Here is a 14,490-nt window from a genome sequence, read left to right as displayed (position 1 = left end):
TTTTTTTAATCCCTACAGACAGGAAGTGCATCTTATTGTCATTACTTGACTCAGAGGAGATGATGTGTGTGTCAAAGTCCAGACGCCAGCAAGTGTGTGGATCAACATGGAGCAGCAGCAGCAGAAGAAGATTCTGTGTGTGGGCCTGGTCTGTCTGGACATCATCAATGTGGTTGACCAGTATCCTGAGGAGGACACTGACAGCAGGTTAGCACTCAGGCTAATGCTAACACAGGGTGATGCTAACGCAGGCTAATGTTAATACAGGCTGATGCTAACACAAGCTTATGCTAACATAGGCTAATGTTAACAGTGACAGGTCAGACTGCAGGTGACTCAGTGTTTGTATTACTGTTTGATCAATGCAAAATCTCTACCAGGTAGATCTGATCATTTATTGATGAGCACTCAGTGACTGTGTACCTGATCAGCTGTTCACTGACTGTTCTGGTTCTGCTGCAGAACACAGAACTGTTCTTTCAGCTGCATCAGTTCAGATGTTTAAACAAAACTTCACCTGAAGGAAAGTGAAGAGAATCAGAGTAAAGATTTAATGTTCCCACATGATCCCCTGCACTTTAGAAATCTGTGATATTGATCATCAATATCAGATGTCTGAATGGAACGTGTCTGACAGCTACTGGTTTTAATGAAGGCAACAGTCTCTTAATTTACTTTGTTTACTCACTGGTTTTATTGTTTTTTATTTTTTTACACATTGAACGTGTAGATTAAAAGAAGTTTGTTGAAGAAAAGCAGTTAAAGTTAAATGAACCCCTCCCTCTTACTGCTGTGTTTACAAACATCACCTGTCAATCAATCTGACATTGTCAGCATCGTCCAATCCTGAGGTCCGGAGGATGGTGGTGGTGGGACTTCCGATCACTGATTGGACCTTTAAATGTTTCTGATTCTGACATAATCAATGTTTAACATCAGAGGATTTAGATATGTTCAGTTTCTGATACTGAACATTGATAAATAATCTATGACATTGATTGATGATGTCATCAGGTGTTTGTCACAACATTGGCAGCGAGGAGGAAACGCTTCAAACTCCTGTACAGTGCTGTCGCTGCTCGGAGCTTCCTGCGCCTTCATGGGTTCACTGTCTACCGGACCTGTGGCTGAGTGAGTACTGATCAATACATTTATCAATATGTTCGTCAGTATGTTCATCAACACCTGACACTGAACACATCATGTTCATTAGATTTCAGACTCTTCATTCACATATTCAACATAAACTCTGTAGAGATTACATTGATTATATTCATCAGAGAACCTAACACTGTCACCTCCTCATCTCCTCATTTCCTCATTTCTTTGCCTCCTCATTTCCTCACCTCCTCACTTCTTCATCTCCTCACTTCCTCACCTCCTCATTTCCTCATCTCCTCATCTCCTCACCTCCTCATTTCCTCACCTCCTTATCTCCTCATCTCCTCACCTCCTCTGACATCCTAAATGTTCTCCATAAGAAAAACTCTGATCAGTTTTAAGTTCAGATGAGGACAGACTGTAGTTTTATTTTGGAGGACAGAGGAAATGTAAACAGTTTCCTGTGTGTAGTTTTATTTTGGAGGATTTTCAGAAGTTCAACATCGACGTGTCTCTGGTGACTGAGCATGCTCAGTGCATCCTTCCAGCGTCTGTGGTCATCAGCAACATCAGCACAGGAAGTCGCACCATCCTCCATATGAACAGGTGTGAACAGGTGTGTGCGTAACTAACGGCTTCTGTTTCAGGAACATCGTCATCATTGTCATGGAGATGCTCCGTCCCGCTTCTCCTCCACCAATCAGCACACAGCTTCTTGGGTGTCTGTGGTTATATTTTAAAGGATGGAGTTGATGTATTTCTTGTTTCTCTGGTTCAGTTTCATCATGGCCGACTTCGCGCTGCGTTCGGTCGACGTGTCTGCGGTCGTCTGGCAGGTCAAAGGTCAAACTCCATGTGCGTGTTGTGTGGTTTGTCCATCCAGCGGATCTCGAACCGTTGTTCTTTCCGACACGTAAGACGACCCAACGACTGTCCGGCGTCACACAGCATTCACTAAATACCTCTTTATCAGTTATACCTTGTTACCATGGAGACGAGCCATTCTCATAAATCTGATAAAAAAAATAAATTGTTCAGCAAATCGCTGTTTAACCATATTTACATTCAAAACCTCATTGAAAAACGTCCATGTTTCAGGGCTCGACCATTTAAATGGAGCTGATTCAGTTATTTGCGAACACGACAGTTATTTATTTATCAGTTATTTATTAGTTGTTTATCATTTATTTATTAGTTATTTATTGATAGTGAAACGAAACAGCTGCAGTTTTTTCAGTGACATGTCTCCAGGAACATGAGCTACATCGGGAGACCTGTTTAATCCAGCAGGGGGGAACCATCAGGGTTACAATGTCTGCACTGGTCACGTGACAATTTGGTTGTGATTGGCCAGTCACGCTCTCACCTGCACCAATGACAGACAGGGATGGTATAAACCAGCAGCCCACCAGGGTCCGTCCTGGTCAGGTCCTGGTCTGATCTCAGCTTCTCTGATCACATGTAGAACTGATCTTTATAAAAAACCTCATGAATTTTAACGTTAAGTTTGTCCTGGATGATCAGAGCAGTGTCTCACATGTTTTTATTTTTTTTAACCTCTGGTCTAAAATAAACTCATCCTCACTTTAAATAAAGAGGCTCTGATTACACGTTGCTAAATTTCTGATCTGAACATTTAATTCTTCAACTGCTATTTTGTGTCTTGTTTCTGCTCGTTAGTTGAAATCTTTAATTGACCAAAGTTTCCCTCAGATTGACGCACAGGAAGCAGTGGGTCAGGTGAACTGTGTTGGGTCGCCACAGAAACCAAAAGATGTTAATTCTGATAGGCCACGTCCCTTTCAGAAGCTCCACCTGTCTGGTGCTGCTGGCAGATAAATAAACGCTGTGAGGTGTTTAGTGAACACTGTTTGATCTGGAGGAAGCATGAATGCCTGATCCTGATCCTGAATCTGGTGTAATCACAGCTGGTCACATGAGCCACTGCAGAGCGAGGATTCGAAGTCCTGAACCTAAACGGATCCACCAATCAGACTGAGCGGAGGTTAGGAGGAGAGGAAGGTGTTCGATGAATGTTTTTCTAGCTTTACTATCTCTATACTAAGCTAGGCTAAGAGATTGAAACTTCATGTGGAAATCTGTTGGCAGAGCAGCTTTCAGTTTATTCACTGGGCTTCGTCATAAGGTCAGTGGTTTATTTTCAGTTTGGTTCTCTGCAGTGGTTTTAGGTTCATCCATCATCAATGATTCAGTTAATTTCAAAAACATTCTCACTGTAAATACAGTGAAATCTGTAATTGAACTGTTAAATTTGTCATGAGTTTACTTCCAATATAATCAAACGACATTTAATAATTCTGTTGTGAATTGGTGCTATATATAAATAAAATTAATAAATAATTTGATTTAATAATCACACCTGTCAAGGTGTTTCATGAGCTTAAGTTACCACCACACTGATGAGGATTAAAGACTGGTTTCTCCTGCAGACACTGAAGTTTATGCTTCACTTGATTGTTGTGGAAGTCAATTTCAGAATAAAAGTCTGTGAATGTTTGAATAGAAATAGAAAATATATTTGATTGTGCTTCATGACGACTGTTGGACTTTAAAGAGGTGATTTTACATTTTCAATCTGAACTGATTCACAGAACAAATAAAACCAGCGACATCAGGACTAGAGACGAGCAGCTAGAAACAGACAGAACAATACAGTCTGTCTGCCTGTCTGTGCGTCTGTCTGTCTGCCTGTCTATCCATCTGTCTGTCTGTGTGTCTATTCGTCTGTCTATCTGTCCGTCTGCCTGTATGTCTGTCTGTCTGCATTAAGAGGTAGTATCTAGTTAGTCTGATCAGTTGTTAGTCTGATTGATCATCAGTTTGATGGATCTTTCATCAGTCTGATCAATCATTAAATTGTTTGTCACAGAGAAACAGATTATTCTAAGCTGTAAAATGTTTTCACCTCCATAAAGTCCTGACAGACTCATTAATTCTGATTTGTTTGTTGAAATTGTCTCACTGTTGAACAGTTAAATTTATTCTCTGTTTATGGTGATTCGTGAGGAATCTGAACTCTGACCTCACTTCCTGTTCATTAGGAACCTTCCTGATGTCACAGCAGACGATTTCTCCAAAGTCGACCTCCATCAGTTCAAGTGGATCCACTGGGAGGTGAGCAAGAAACCACACCAAACCACACCAAACTAAAACACCAAATCACACCAACCCAATAAGACTGCAGTATTAGCTGGCAAGCAACGCAGAGTAGCTTCTTAGCCTTAGCTAAGTTGGTAGTATCAAACTAGGTGGGTGTGTTTCAGCAACAAAGCTTAATTCGGCCCACTGGCATCATTCCTACGTTACAGTGCAGACAGAAACATACCTGTATTATCTGGTGTATTCTTCCATATGTATTTTACTGTTGTACTTCTTTAACCCCTGCAGGGCCGAAATGCTGAGGAGCAGGTGAAGATGATCCAGCAGGTAGAGATGTTCAATAGAATGTTACCACAGCAACAGAGAATCACCATCTCCGTGGAGATAGAGAAGACCAGAGAGCCACTGTATCAGCTGTTTCCTCACGGTGACGTGGTATGAGTCTCTGTGAGGACAGGTTTTAGGATGGTTTAACTTTTTAACTCTTTAACACGTTAAACAACTTTTAAGTACATCTTTAATATTACAGATAACTTAAATATGTCTTCAACATGATGAACCTTAACATATCTTTAATGTTGTAAGTCTGTGACTGTCACTCTCATGACAGACGTTAGTCCATCAGGTGTTCTTTTGTCTTTCGTGTTGTCAGGTGTTTGTCAGTAAAGATGTCGCCCGTCACTTTGGCTTCCAGTCGGCTGAAGCTGCTCTGAGAGGACTCTACCACCGGGTCAAACAGGGGTGAGTGGAGGTCAAAAGTCAGAAGTTCTTTGACCCATCTCTCTCTCTAATCTGTCTCTCTCTCTCTCTCTCTGACCTCTCTCTCTCTCTCTCCTTCTGACCTGTCTGTCAGGGCTGTCCTGGTCTGTGCCTGGGCAGAAAAAGGAGCCGATGCTCTGGGTCCTGACAGTGTCATCGTTCATTCAGATGCCTTTCCTCCTGAAAGTTTGGTTGATACTCTGGGAGCCGGAGACACTTTCAACGCCGCCGTCATCTATACACTGTCCAACGGTGAGACACTATACTGTATTACAGTCAGACATTTTAACTGTCCTACAGTCTGACATTATAACTGTCCTACAGTCAGACATTGACTGTGTTCGAAATCGCATATTAACGTACTATTCATACTAAGTCTGACGTCAAAGTTAGTATGTACTGTGTTCACACTGCATAGTATGAGAATTTTGTGTATGCGAGAAATGCCCGGATGTGTACTAAATCAGCAAGAATTTCAGAGTATGCACCGTGAGCTTACTGGATATACTCAACCGCCCCACAATGCATTGCGTTCCGTCAGACTGCGTAAAATGACGGACCTTCTTATAAGCAATATATAAAAATCATCATAATAATAGTAATAATAATAACTGATTTTAATGAAAGAGACCTTTTTCTTTTCTTTCTTTCTTCTTACTTTCCCCCAGTCTTAGCAGTTCACATCACATTAATTTACTGGGAGCTAGCAATCTGATTAAAACTTGATTGTGTGTTAATACTTCTGAGGGAAATCCAGAATTGATGTACATCTGGATAATGTACCGCAGACGAAGAGCCGATCGCCTCTGTCGTCTCCCTGCTGTGAGTGACAACAGGTGGCTGGAAAGAGGCATAACTGAAGCCTCGGACCCAGGATAACGGCAGTAAACAAGGCAGGCTGGCCAGCGGCTCTCCCCAGAACTCCGAAAACTTCGGAACAGATTTATAAACAGGAGTTTATGACACAAACTGAATACAAATTATAAATCTATATGGCAATATTGTCGCCTAAAAAAATAATCAACGTACTAAAAGGACAGAAAAACGATCAATAAACGTGAAAAATCTTTGCTTCAAATTGCCGCCGGTGGTGTGAAATGCATTCTGGGATAATGGTAGTATGCTTCAGTGTGAACGGCCACCTACTTAAACGCTCATTTAGTAGGCAGTATACAGTATATACTGTTTGAGTATGTAGTAGGCAGTACGTTAGTATGCGATTTCGAACACAGCCATTATGTCTCTGTTTTAAGATGTCGTCCTGCAGACTGAACTTCTCTGAATTATTTTGTGGTAAATGTATTTTCTAAATGTTTGTCTGTAATTAAATAAGTATGTTTTCGGTCTGCAGGTGGAAGTTTGCAGGACGCTCTGACCTTTGGGTGCAGAGTTGCTGGCAGGAAGTGCGGTTTCCATGGTTACGACAGTATCAGCAAACATTTTGCAGACGAGTGACCACAGAGTTAAAAACTGGTTTGTTTCAGCCCCAAACTGTGACACACTCACACTGTAAAAAATGAACCAATATTCAGAGAAGAACCTTTTATTTTTAATGACAGTAATAATACAGTGTTGATTCGTTTCAACACTAAAATTACATTCAACAAGAGTTGAATAATTATCAGTTTGAGAAGTTAAAAGAAAAACTGTGTTGAATCTGTGTTGAATTATCCCATTAACATGTGAAACAGCTGTTTAGAAAGATGAACTGATGCATAACTGATCTATAAACTGATATTACTTGATAACAAGTAGATAGATGAACAAGCTGCTGATAAAATCATAGTTCTGTTTGACTGTTTGTTGTGATGCAGTGAGTTTAAGTGAAGTAAAATGAGTTTGCTCCTGCTGTACTTTTTTTTTTTTTTTTTTTTTTTTTACTAAATGAGAATAAACTCTGCTAACTGATCAATGATAACAGACCAAACAGAAATCTGATGCTGTTCATTGATTCATTCAGTGATTAATGTTCATGTTGTTTAAGTGTATTAAAAAGTAATTAGTCTTATCTTTAACCAGCATCTTTAATTTTTAATTAGTCTTCATCTCTGCAGTGGAGAGAACAGGAAACTGATCAATCTTCACTCTGATTTAATTTTTTTCCCTCTGATCATCTCAGACTGTGGAGAGGTTTTACACAAACACCTGTCTGAAAACTCGCCTGTTACCATGACAACCAGCAACAGTCAGATGCATATTTAACTGACCTGATATTAATGAATGGAAATTGTTGATAGGGAGAGTTTCAGGTTTAATTTGAGTTTATTAATAAGAGCAGTTAGACAATGTCATACAACATACAATCACAATGATCAGATACAGGTATCACCTAACAATGGTGTCATGTTGCTATTGTTACAGTTTAGATTAACAGGTAATGAACATGAACAAATGTTCTCTCATGAGCCATTAGATAAGTGCTGTGTGACAACTGGAACTCAAACTAAGGGTTTGGTTACATCACTGGATTACTCTGGATTACTGTGGTTTACCCTTGATTACTCTGGTCTAGTTGTAGTTGTTGTTTAGTTGTGGTTTACAGTGGTTGATGTGAATCTCTGCTTGTGGCGTTCAGGTGAACTGGTGATGACAGCGGTGTGTGTTCAGTGTTAGTCATGATAAAACAGATTTATAGTAGGTGGACTTGTCAACAGCGTAGGTTGGGTTCGAAGTCCAGAGGCAGATTTCAGCAGGACCAGAGTTCAGTCAGAGAAAGTTCATGTTTGCAGCTGTGGTCATTTTCTGGTCTCATTTTACTGAAGGACTCACCTGAAAAGGCCACACCCTCAGAGAGGGCGGTACCTGGACACAGGCGCAGTGCAGCCGATCACTGGACTTTTCATTGATCTGTGTGCTGTCTGCAGATGAAGAGGTGTGTCATTCTGATCAATCACTACCTGTATCATTTCCCTGTCTGTAGTGTCTGTGGTTACCATGGTTACATCATAAGCCGCTCTGGCTGCTGCATCATATACGCATAAATATATATATATATATATATATGTGTGTGTGTGTGTGTGTGTATTAGATGGTGTTGGTCTCTGGTTGTGTTGTGTTGTTGCCAGTGATCATTTCCCTCAGTCCTTTGCTGAAGTGAAGATTTGCTCCAATCACAATGAAACCCTGAAGAGATGAACACAGCTGTGAACACCAGGGGGCGACACACACACGCACACACACACACACACACACACACACACACACACACACATCTTATTATGTTGTACAGACTTACGTTGTGATATTCAACCACTTCTTCAATGAAGTCCATCCCATCAGCCAGAGGGATCTGAACTCCTCTCTTGGTCCAGTCTGAACACAGAAACAGAAACATGTTGTCAGTCAAACGTCATCACAGCGTCACATGTTCAACAGCTGATGAATCAGATTCTTACTGTTGATTAAAGGAACCACAGACATCTGCAACATCGTCTTCAGAGGAGCCTGGAGAGGAATCAGCTGACAGACAGACAGGAAGTCAGAGAGAGACAGGTTGGTGTCTGTCTGACACACAGTATGTTTAAAAGGTTCAGGAAGATTAAACAGAAACACTCACTGCCAGAGACTCCAGAGCTGATTGGTTGGAGAAGATTTTAAACCTGAAAGATGAGAAGTTTCACTTTGATCAACAAACACAAACCCTGACACCAAAGGACCCTGAACCTGAACTGAACCTGATGGTCAGAATCACTTTGTGTGTGTGTGTGTGTGTATGTGTGTGTGTTTACCTGCGGAGGTCGGCGTGGACAGGCCAGACGTTTTTCTTTCATTGAAACTTTGGCATTAAACTTTGTTTCCTGCAGGAGGAGAAAAGATTTTCAGTTTTAGTCTTTTAACTGGAAAGAAAACTGCAGAGATCTGAACCAGAGGCCTATACTACGAAGGGAGTTTAACCTACTCTGATTTAACTTGGGTTATCAAGGGAAGTCGGGGTTGACAAACCCGACAGTCTTTAGACAACCCCCATCCTATGGAGTCAGTCTCTCTCAGCTTGTGCCAATATTGATTGGTTGTTCCACCTGTGGGGTGGTACTTAGGTAGAAGTAACACCGGTAACACCAGAGTTAACCATGAACATAAACTGATTGCAGCAGTTTAGAGACGCAGTGTAAATTACCATGGCAACAGACCTCAGGTAAAAACCTATCTACCTTTCCTAGCACAAGTTAATCGGGAAATTACGCCTGACGTCAATAAGTTACTCCTGAAGTTACTCTGATAAGCCAGTAACCTTGCTTCGTAGTACAGGCCTCAGATCTGTGTGTATGTGTGTGTGTGTGTGAGTACCATGGTCATGCTGCTGAGCTGGACCGGAGGCCGACCTGGAGGCAGCACCATCACCTTGACAATGGCTGTCATGACAACGGTTGCTCCAGACGTCTTGATGGAAGTTTTTGGAGGTGAGTTGACAGCAAGATGAAGTGAGAGCGGAGCATCCACCAGAGCTGGGTTCTACCCAGAACACACAATACTGCAATATTACATTGAGTCCTGAAGGACTACCTCACAGTACTACAGTAATACTGTCTTTGCTGTTTCTCCTCACCAGCATCATGATGGCTCCAAAGTATGTGGTTCTCAACAACATCTCCAGATCTTTGGGCATCTGAAAAACAAGATGGCACAAACATGGAGGTCAGTTCTCTGAGCAACAAGTGATTGGTTCAGGATTACAGAAGATCTGTTGTGGTTTGTAGGTAGGTGTGTGTGTGTGTGAGTGTGTGGGTGGGGGGTGGGGGGAGGGGACCTTCTCATTGATGATGTCCATCTGGAAGACTCCTGCTCTGTAGTATGCGAACATCCCGCTGTCAAAGAAGAACTCGGACAGAGCAAGGTAAACCATTCGGTCATACTCTCTGATCACTGGGTCGACAGCATAGTTCAACAACGACTCGTTCTGATGACTCAGGTCGAAAAACATCCCCTAAACACAGAATACACACTGAAATCATGTCACAACATCTCAGATAAAAGGACACGAGGAAACATGAGTCTGAGTCGGACCCTGAAGTGCATGTCGAGGCTCCTGGGCGTCACCACTGGATCATCGATCAGAGAATAATCGATCCCAATGTACTGATCAACCTCTGTCCTCACAGGGATGGTCTCCAACATTGAGTTCACATGAACCAGAGCAGCGTGATTCAGAGCTGGACAGATCTGAGAGAGAGACAGGTAAGAGAGAGAGACAGGTCAGAGAGACAGACAGGTCAGAGAGAGAGACAAGTCAGAGGAACAGACAAGTTACAGACCTGTTGGTTGAGGAGGAAGCGCATGCCTGACGTCAGAAAACTGGCCAGGAAGTCGTAAACTCTCCTGAAAAAAGAACATGTGATGACAGACAGGCTCCTGATTGGTCAACACAAAGATCACATGACTGTGCTGGAACATGACTGATTGATCAGAGATTATTGATAAGTGATCAGTGATTTCTGGGACATAATGATTACAAATAATCAGGGAAGTTAGTTATTTCCACATGAATACTCATCAAACCCATTAATCAATAATAATTTCTTGATTATTATTACACCACTCTAGTTGAAAGTAATAATCACGATTGATAATTTCATCAGTGTGTATTACCCAAGTGTTCCGCTGAACTTTGCTCTCATTCTGTTGATTTTGGCATCACAGGTGATGTTATTGATCTTCAGTCGTCCTTCGTCGTCTCTGATCAGATTCAGAGCTGTGTTGATGTTCACTCCTTCAGCTGACGCGTTGATGTTTCCTGTGTCATAACTGAGACAAACAACAAACAACAAAACACTGTCGTCATCATCACTATCAGTGCTCTGCTGTTCTGTCAGAGTTAATTCATTGTTCTTTTGGACAACTCACAAGAACCAGTAAAGGATCCGTCGATGGAAACTCAGAGAGATCGATGAGTTCTGAACATCGAACAACAAACCAACATCAGGGATGAATCTCAGGTCAGCGTGAGTCAGATTCAACTCTGTGATCTTCACACTGTCGACAGACCAGGGACAGTATTAATGAATATTCAGTATTAAAATATTACTTCAGATATGATGTGACATTCTTACTCAGTGATGGTGTACTGGAATCGTCCTTCTTTGCCCCTCATCTCCGGCATACTGATGTTACTGAGTTCCTCTTCAACAAACTTCTGAGTCTCAAACTTCACTGAGAACAATTCAAACACTGTTTCTGTTAAAGTTCTTCAATAACTATAAATACACAGTAAAATACCGTTGTATTAAAAAAAACACTACTTGAAACAGATCAAGTACTACACAGAACACTGTTCACTTCAGTAACTGTAAATCCAGAAGGCCACTTGGGGTTGATCACATTGGAGAGATTATAGAGCCCATTATACCTGGGAACACCTCAGGATCCTCCTGGAGGAGCTGGAAAACATTACATGGAGAGTAACACCTGGACTACCCTGCATCTGCTAAGCCCCAGATCAGTGGCAGAAAATGGATCATAGTTTAAATCCAGATCAAAAATTGGGACTGTAGTTAAAATTCTAAATTCTAGTTTCATCTGGATTAAATCTCGAATCTGGATTGCTGTGTAAATCTGGATTATATCCATATACTCACACATGTCCAGTCCTTTGTCAGTGATGCGGATTTTGCAGCCGGCGGGTTCAGCAGCAGCCATAATGGAGGACAACATAGAGAAGAGGAAGAGGAGGGACATCAGACAGGAAGTCACCCTGAACCGGAACATGTCAACCTCAAACACAGAAGGAGAAACATGAAGATTAAAATCAGGAACAAAGCACTGATAAGAAGCTGGATTCATTTGGTGTCAGATTGGATTCAGAGGTTCTGGTTCAGACTCTGGATTCAGTTTGGGTCTTTGTTGTCTATTTTCAGGATTATGACATTTAAATAATCCTCTAGTTCCTTCCTTCTTGTGAAAACAGTTGGTATCAGTAGATTCACCACCTGTTTCAGCCAATATAACGATAACTACATCATCCAGGTTCTCAGACCCTGTTCACACTTGGAATTAACATCTCAGCCTGAATCGCAGGTGGACATCAGTAAATACAACTGATCAAACGTTCTGGGACCAGGTGTCTGACCACATTTCTTTTGTAGTGTAAACACTTTGTTGTGTCCTGACTTGTTCCCACCAATGATGTAACAGCAGTTAGATTAAGGTAATGAAATCTGAATGGACACTGTGGAGATACATGTTAGACACGGTGTAAACTGTGATGCTGTTCAGATAAATGGGATCTTTCAGTCCACTAGCCTTGTGATTAATAATATAATATTAAATAAATTTATTGGGTCTGTGTTGGAACGCAGTGGAAACAAATGAGTCTGAGGTAAATAAAATTATTTTAACCTCATCAAATTAAAAAGCTGAAGACAGCTTAGGACCTGATTCTGTTTTCCTTAAAAAAAAGTGTTGCTGATAAATAAATAATAAAACTGTCCTCTGGTGTAAACAGGAAGCTGCAGCAGTATCCTGAGGTCAGAGGTCACGATGAACAGATTGAGGCTGTTTTTGTCCCTCCTGTGGCTCCGTAGTTCACAGCTGAACTCAGCCTGTGTCTTCCATATAAATACTGCAACTTGAACTGTAGTAACCTCTGTTTCACAACCCCCCCACCACCATCTTTCCTCTTTCCCAACAGCCTGACCCAGTTTTTCTCTCGTAAAAGGCACTGATGAATCTGTGAGAAAAAACACAAGTTGACTGAGATGTCTGTAAACTCCAGTGAAATCTGCTTTATTCATCTGTTTATTCACTTTGTTTCTGTGGAAAAAGAAAACACATGTTGTCTCTGCTGCACCTGTCAGGTGTGCCACAGATTTCTGATGAACTCGGTTTCTTCTTTCTTTTCTCTGACTTTTCAGCTTCTTTCACATCAACAACAGTTTTTATCTTCAGCCACAGTTCAAGCATGTTTCACTCAGACACAATTGTCTGTCTTTTAACTGACACTTCATCTACTTATAGTCTGATGGTTTTCAGTGTTTACACTTCAGTTCACCTTCTGCTGCTGACTTCAACACACACACTTTAATCATCAGGTCATTTGAAGAGCAGAAAGTCCTCACAATTACAGACATCCAGGACAACACACACACACTCAGTCTGTAATCTGTGTGTTTAATTACAGCTCAGTGACAACAGCCAATCAGCATCCAGCTGCTGCTGCAGCCACATCTGGACATCTGGCTAACGGCTAACTGTTAACCTTTAATTAAAAAACTTCATTTCAAAGAAAGAAGAAGATCTGGACTCCACACCCAGCCTGACCTCTGACCTCTGACAGCACCACCTCCTGCATGTTTAAATAAATAGATTCTTTATAAGTTAAGGAAAAGAAAATTATTAAAACACATTTTTACAGTATTTTTACCTGTACTGCAGTAAATTATGTGAGTACTTCATTCACCATACACACAGTACTCAAATCAGTCATGAAGTACCTCAACATGATAATACTTCAAAATAAAGTGACAGAACTTCTGAGAGTATAGACTAATAGAATAAAATATTATTATTATTATTCTAAAATATTATTATTTAATGATACTGTCTGAGTTAAACCTGAACCACATGTTGATCTGATCCAGTGTGACTCCACTTCCTGACATCACAATGTCCTTTCAGAATAAAAGCTCAGAGGAAACAGAGGCTGCAGAACTTCATTCAGAATCCTCCTGTTTTTAACTTTCCTTCAGTGTCACAGTAAAACACTAAGAGTTGTCTGAACATCCATGATACACTGACAACAGGAACTGTGATTGCTACATAGCTAACATTAGCATTAACATCTGTTTACTTCAGCCATCGTTGTGTTTACAGACCAGAGGTTAGACTATGACTGAGACTGGACACCACAGAGACTACAGCAGGGTTTAATGAGACAGGCCAGGGCTAGCTGGTTAGTATGCTAACTTTAGTAGAAGGAAAGAAGTGATAGAAATAGAAGCTGTCTCAGAGACCAGCTGTTGTTGAGTAGACAATGAAGTTTGATGCTGAACTCACAACATTTCTTCAGACTGGTGATGCTAACGTTAGCCACATAGCAATAACAAAACTCACATAGGGCACCTTTATTATACTTTATATGATAATATACCACTCACCTGTCCATGATGAGTCTGTGTTTACCTGTTTCTCTGCCTCTCTGTCTCTGTCTGTCTGTCTCTCCCTGTCTCTGTCTGTCTGTCTGTCTGTCTGTCTCTCTCTCTCTCTCTTTCTCTGTAACAGTTGAACTTTGCTCTGAATGATGAAAATGATGAAAATGATGAAACTCACAGATCAGCAGACTGTAGGAGGAGGAGCTCAGACCTGATGGTTCTGGTTCTGGTTCTGTAGTTGATGTGTTCTATTCTGTCTCTGTTCACACTGACTCTCTCTCTCTCTGTCTCTCTGTGGAGATTTTTATCCCGAGGGACTGACTCCTCCTCCTCCCCCTCCTCCTCTGTGGGAGGCAGAGTGTATTTTCTTTTTTTTCTATCTTTGTGAGCACCAGCTCAGGTTTGGAGAGGAGGACTCTGGAAAGTT

The 14,490-nt window shown here is 41.2% G+C and overlaps 2 protein-coding genes across 4 annotated transcripts; one reads left to right on the top strand and one right to left on the bottom strand.

The window, feature by feature from the left end:
• Nucleotides 1–31: 31 nt before the first annotated feature.
• On the top strand, nt 32–6,995 carry khk (ketohexokinase). Of its 3 annotated transcripts, none has more exons than XM_018687698.2 (8): nt 32–207; nt 1,015–1,131; nt 1,573–1,707; nt 4,164–4,236; nt 4,510–4,656; nt 4,874–4,962; nt 5,075–5,232; nt 6,332–6,995. In XM_018687698.2, exons 1-8 carry the CDS (start codon nt 107–109, stop codon nt 6,433–6,435), a joined length of 924 nt encoding a protein of 307 aa, XP_018543214.1. In that variant the 5' UTR covers nt 32–106; the 3' UTR covers nt 6,436–6,995. The 3 variants fall into 3 exon arrangements, with proteins under 3 accessions (XP_018543214.1, XP_018543215.1, XP_018543213.1); XM_018687697.2 differs by lacking the exon at nt 1,573–1,707 and adding an exon at nt 1,880–2,014 and having other exon boundaries at nt 34–207; XM_018687699.2 differs by lacking the exon at nt 1,573–1,707 and having other exon boundaries at nt 33–207.
• A 228-nt stretch (nt 6,996–7,223) lies between these two features.
• Nucleotides 7,224–14,201, bottom strand: pltp (phospholipid transfer protein). Its single transcript, XM_018687696.2, is given in 16 exon segments — nt 7,224–8,103; nt 8,216–8,292; nt 8,376–8,439; nt 8,537–8,579; nt 8,709–8,728; nt 8,730–8,777; nt 9,268–9,432; nt 9,527–9,586; nt 9,728–9,904; nt 9,985–10,140; nt 10,233–10,296; nt 10,567–10,722; nt 10,822–10,950; nt 11,028–11,127; nt 11,553–11,688; nt 14,070–14,201. Coding segments are annotated over 15 exon segments (1,488 nt in total). The 5' UTR covers nt 11,683–11,688; nt 14,070–14,201; the 3' UTR covers nt 7,224–8,004.
• Between the last annotated feature and the right edge of the window lie 289 nt (nt 14,202–14,490).

This window comes from Lates calcarifer, linkage group LG12 (genome assembly GCF_001640805.2).
Source record: "Lates calcarifer isolate ASB-BC8 linkage group LG12, TLL_Latcal_v3, whole genome shotgun sequence".
NCBI classification, from domain to species: Eukaryota; Metazoa; Chordata; class Actinopteri; family Centropomidae; genus Lates; species Lates calcarifer.
Note: the sequence above shows the minus strand (reverse complement) of the source record. Positions and strands in the feature narration are given on the sequence as shown.

Bases quoted from the DNA above. Each gene is read 5' to 3' on its own strand.
- khk (XM_018687698.2), top strand. From the start codon at position 107: ATGGAGCAGCAGCAGCAGAAGAAGATTCTGTGTGTGGGCCTGGTCTGT. The intron at 208-1,014 runs GTTAGCACTCAG...TGATGTCATCAG, and splicing joins GAGGAGGACACTGACAGCAG to GTGTTTGTCACAACATTGGC. The intron at 4,237-4,509 runs GTGAGCAAGAAA...TAACCCCTGCAG, and splicing joins TCAAGTGGATCCACTGGGAG to GGCCGAAATGCTGAGGAGCA.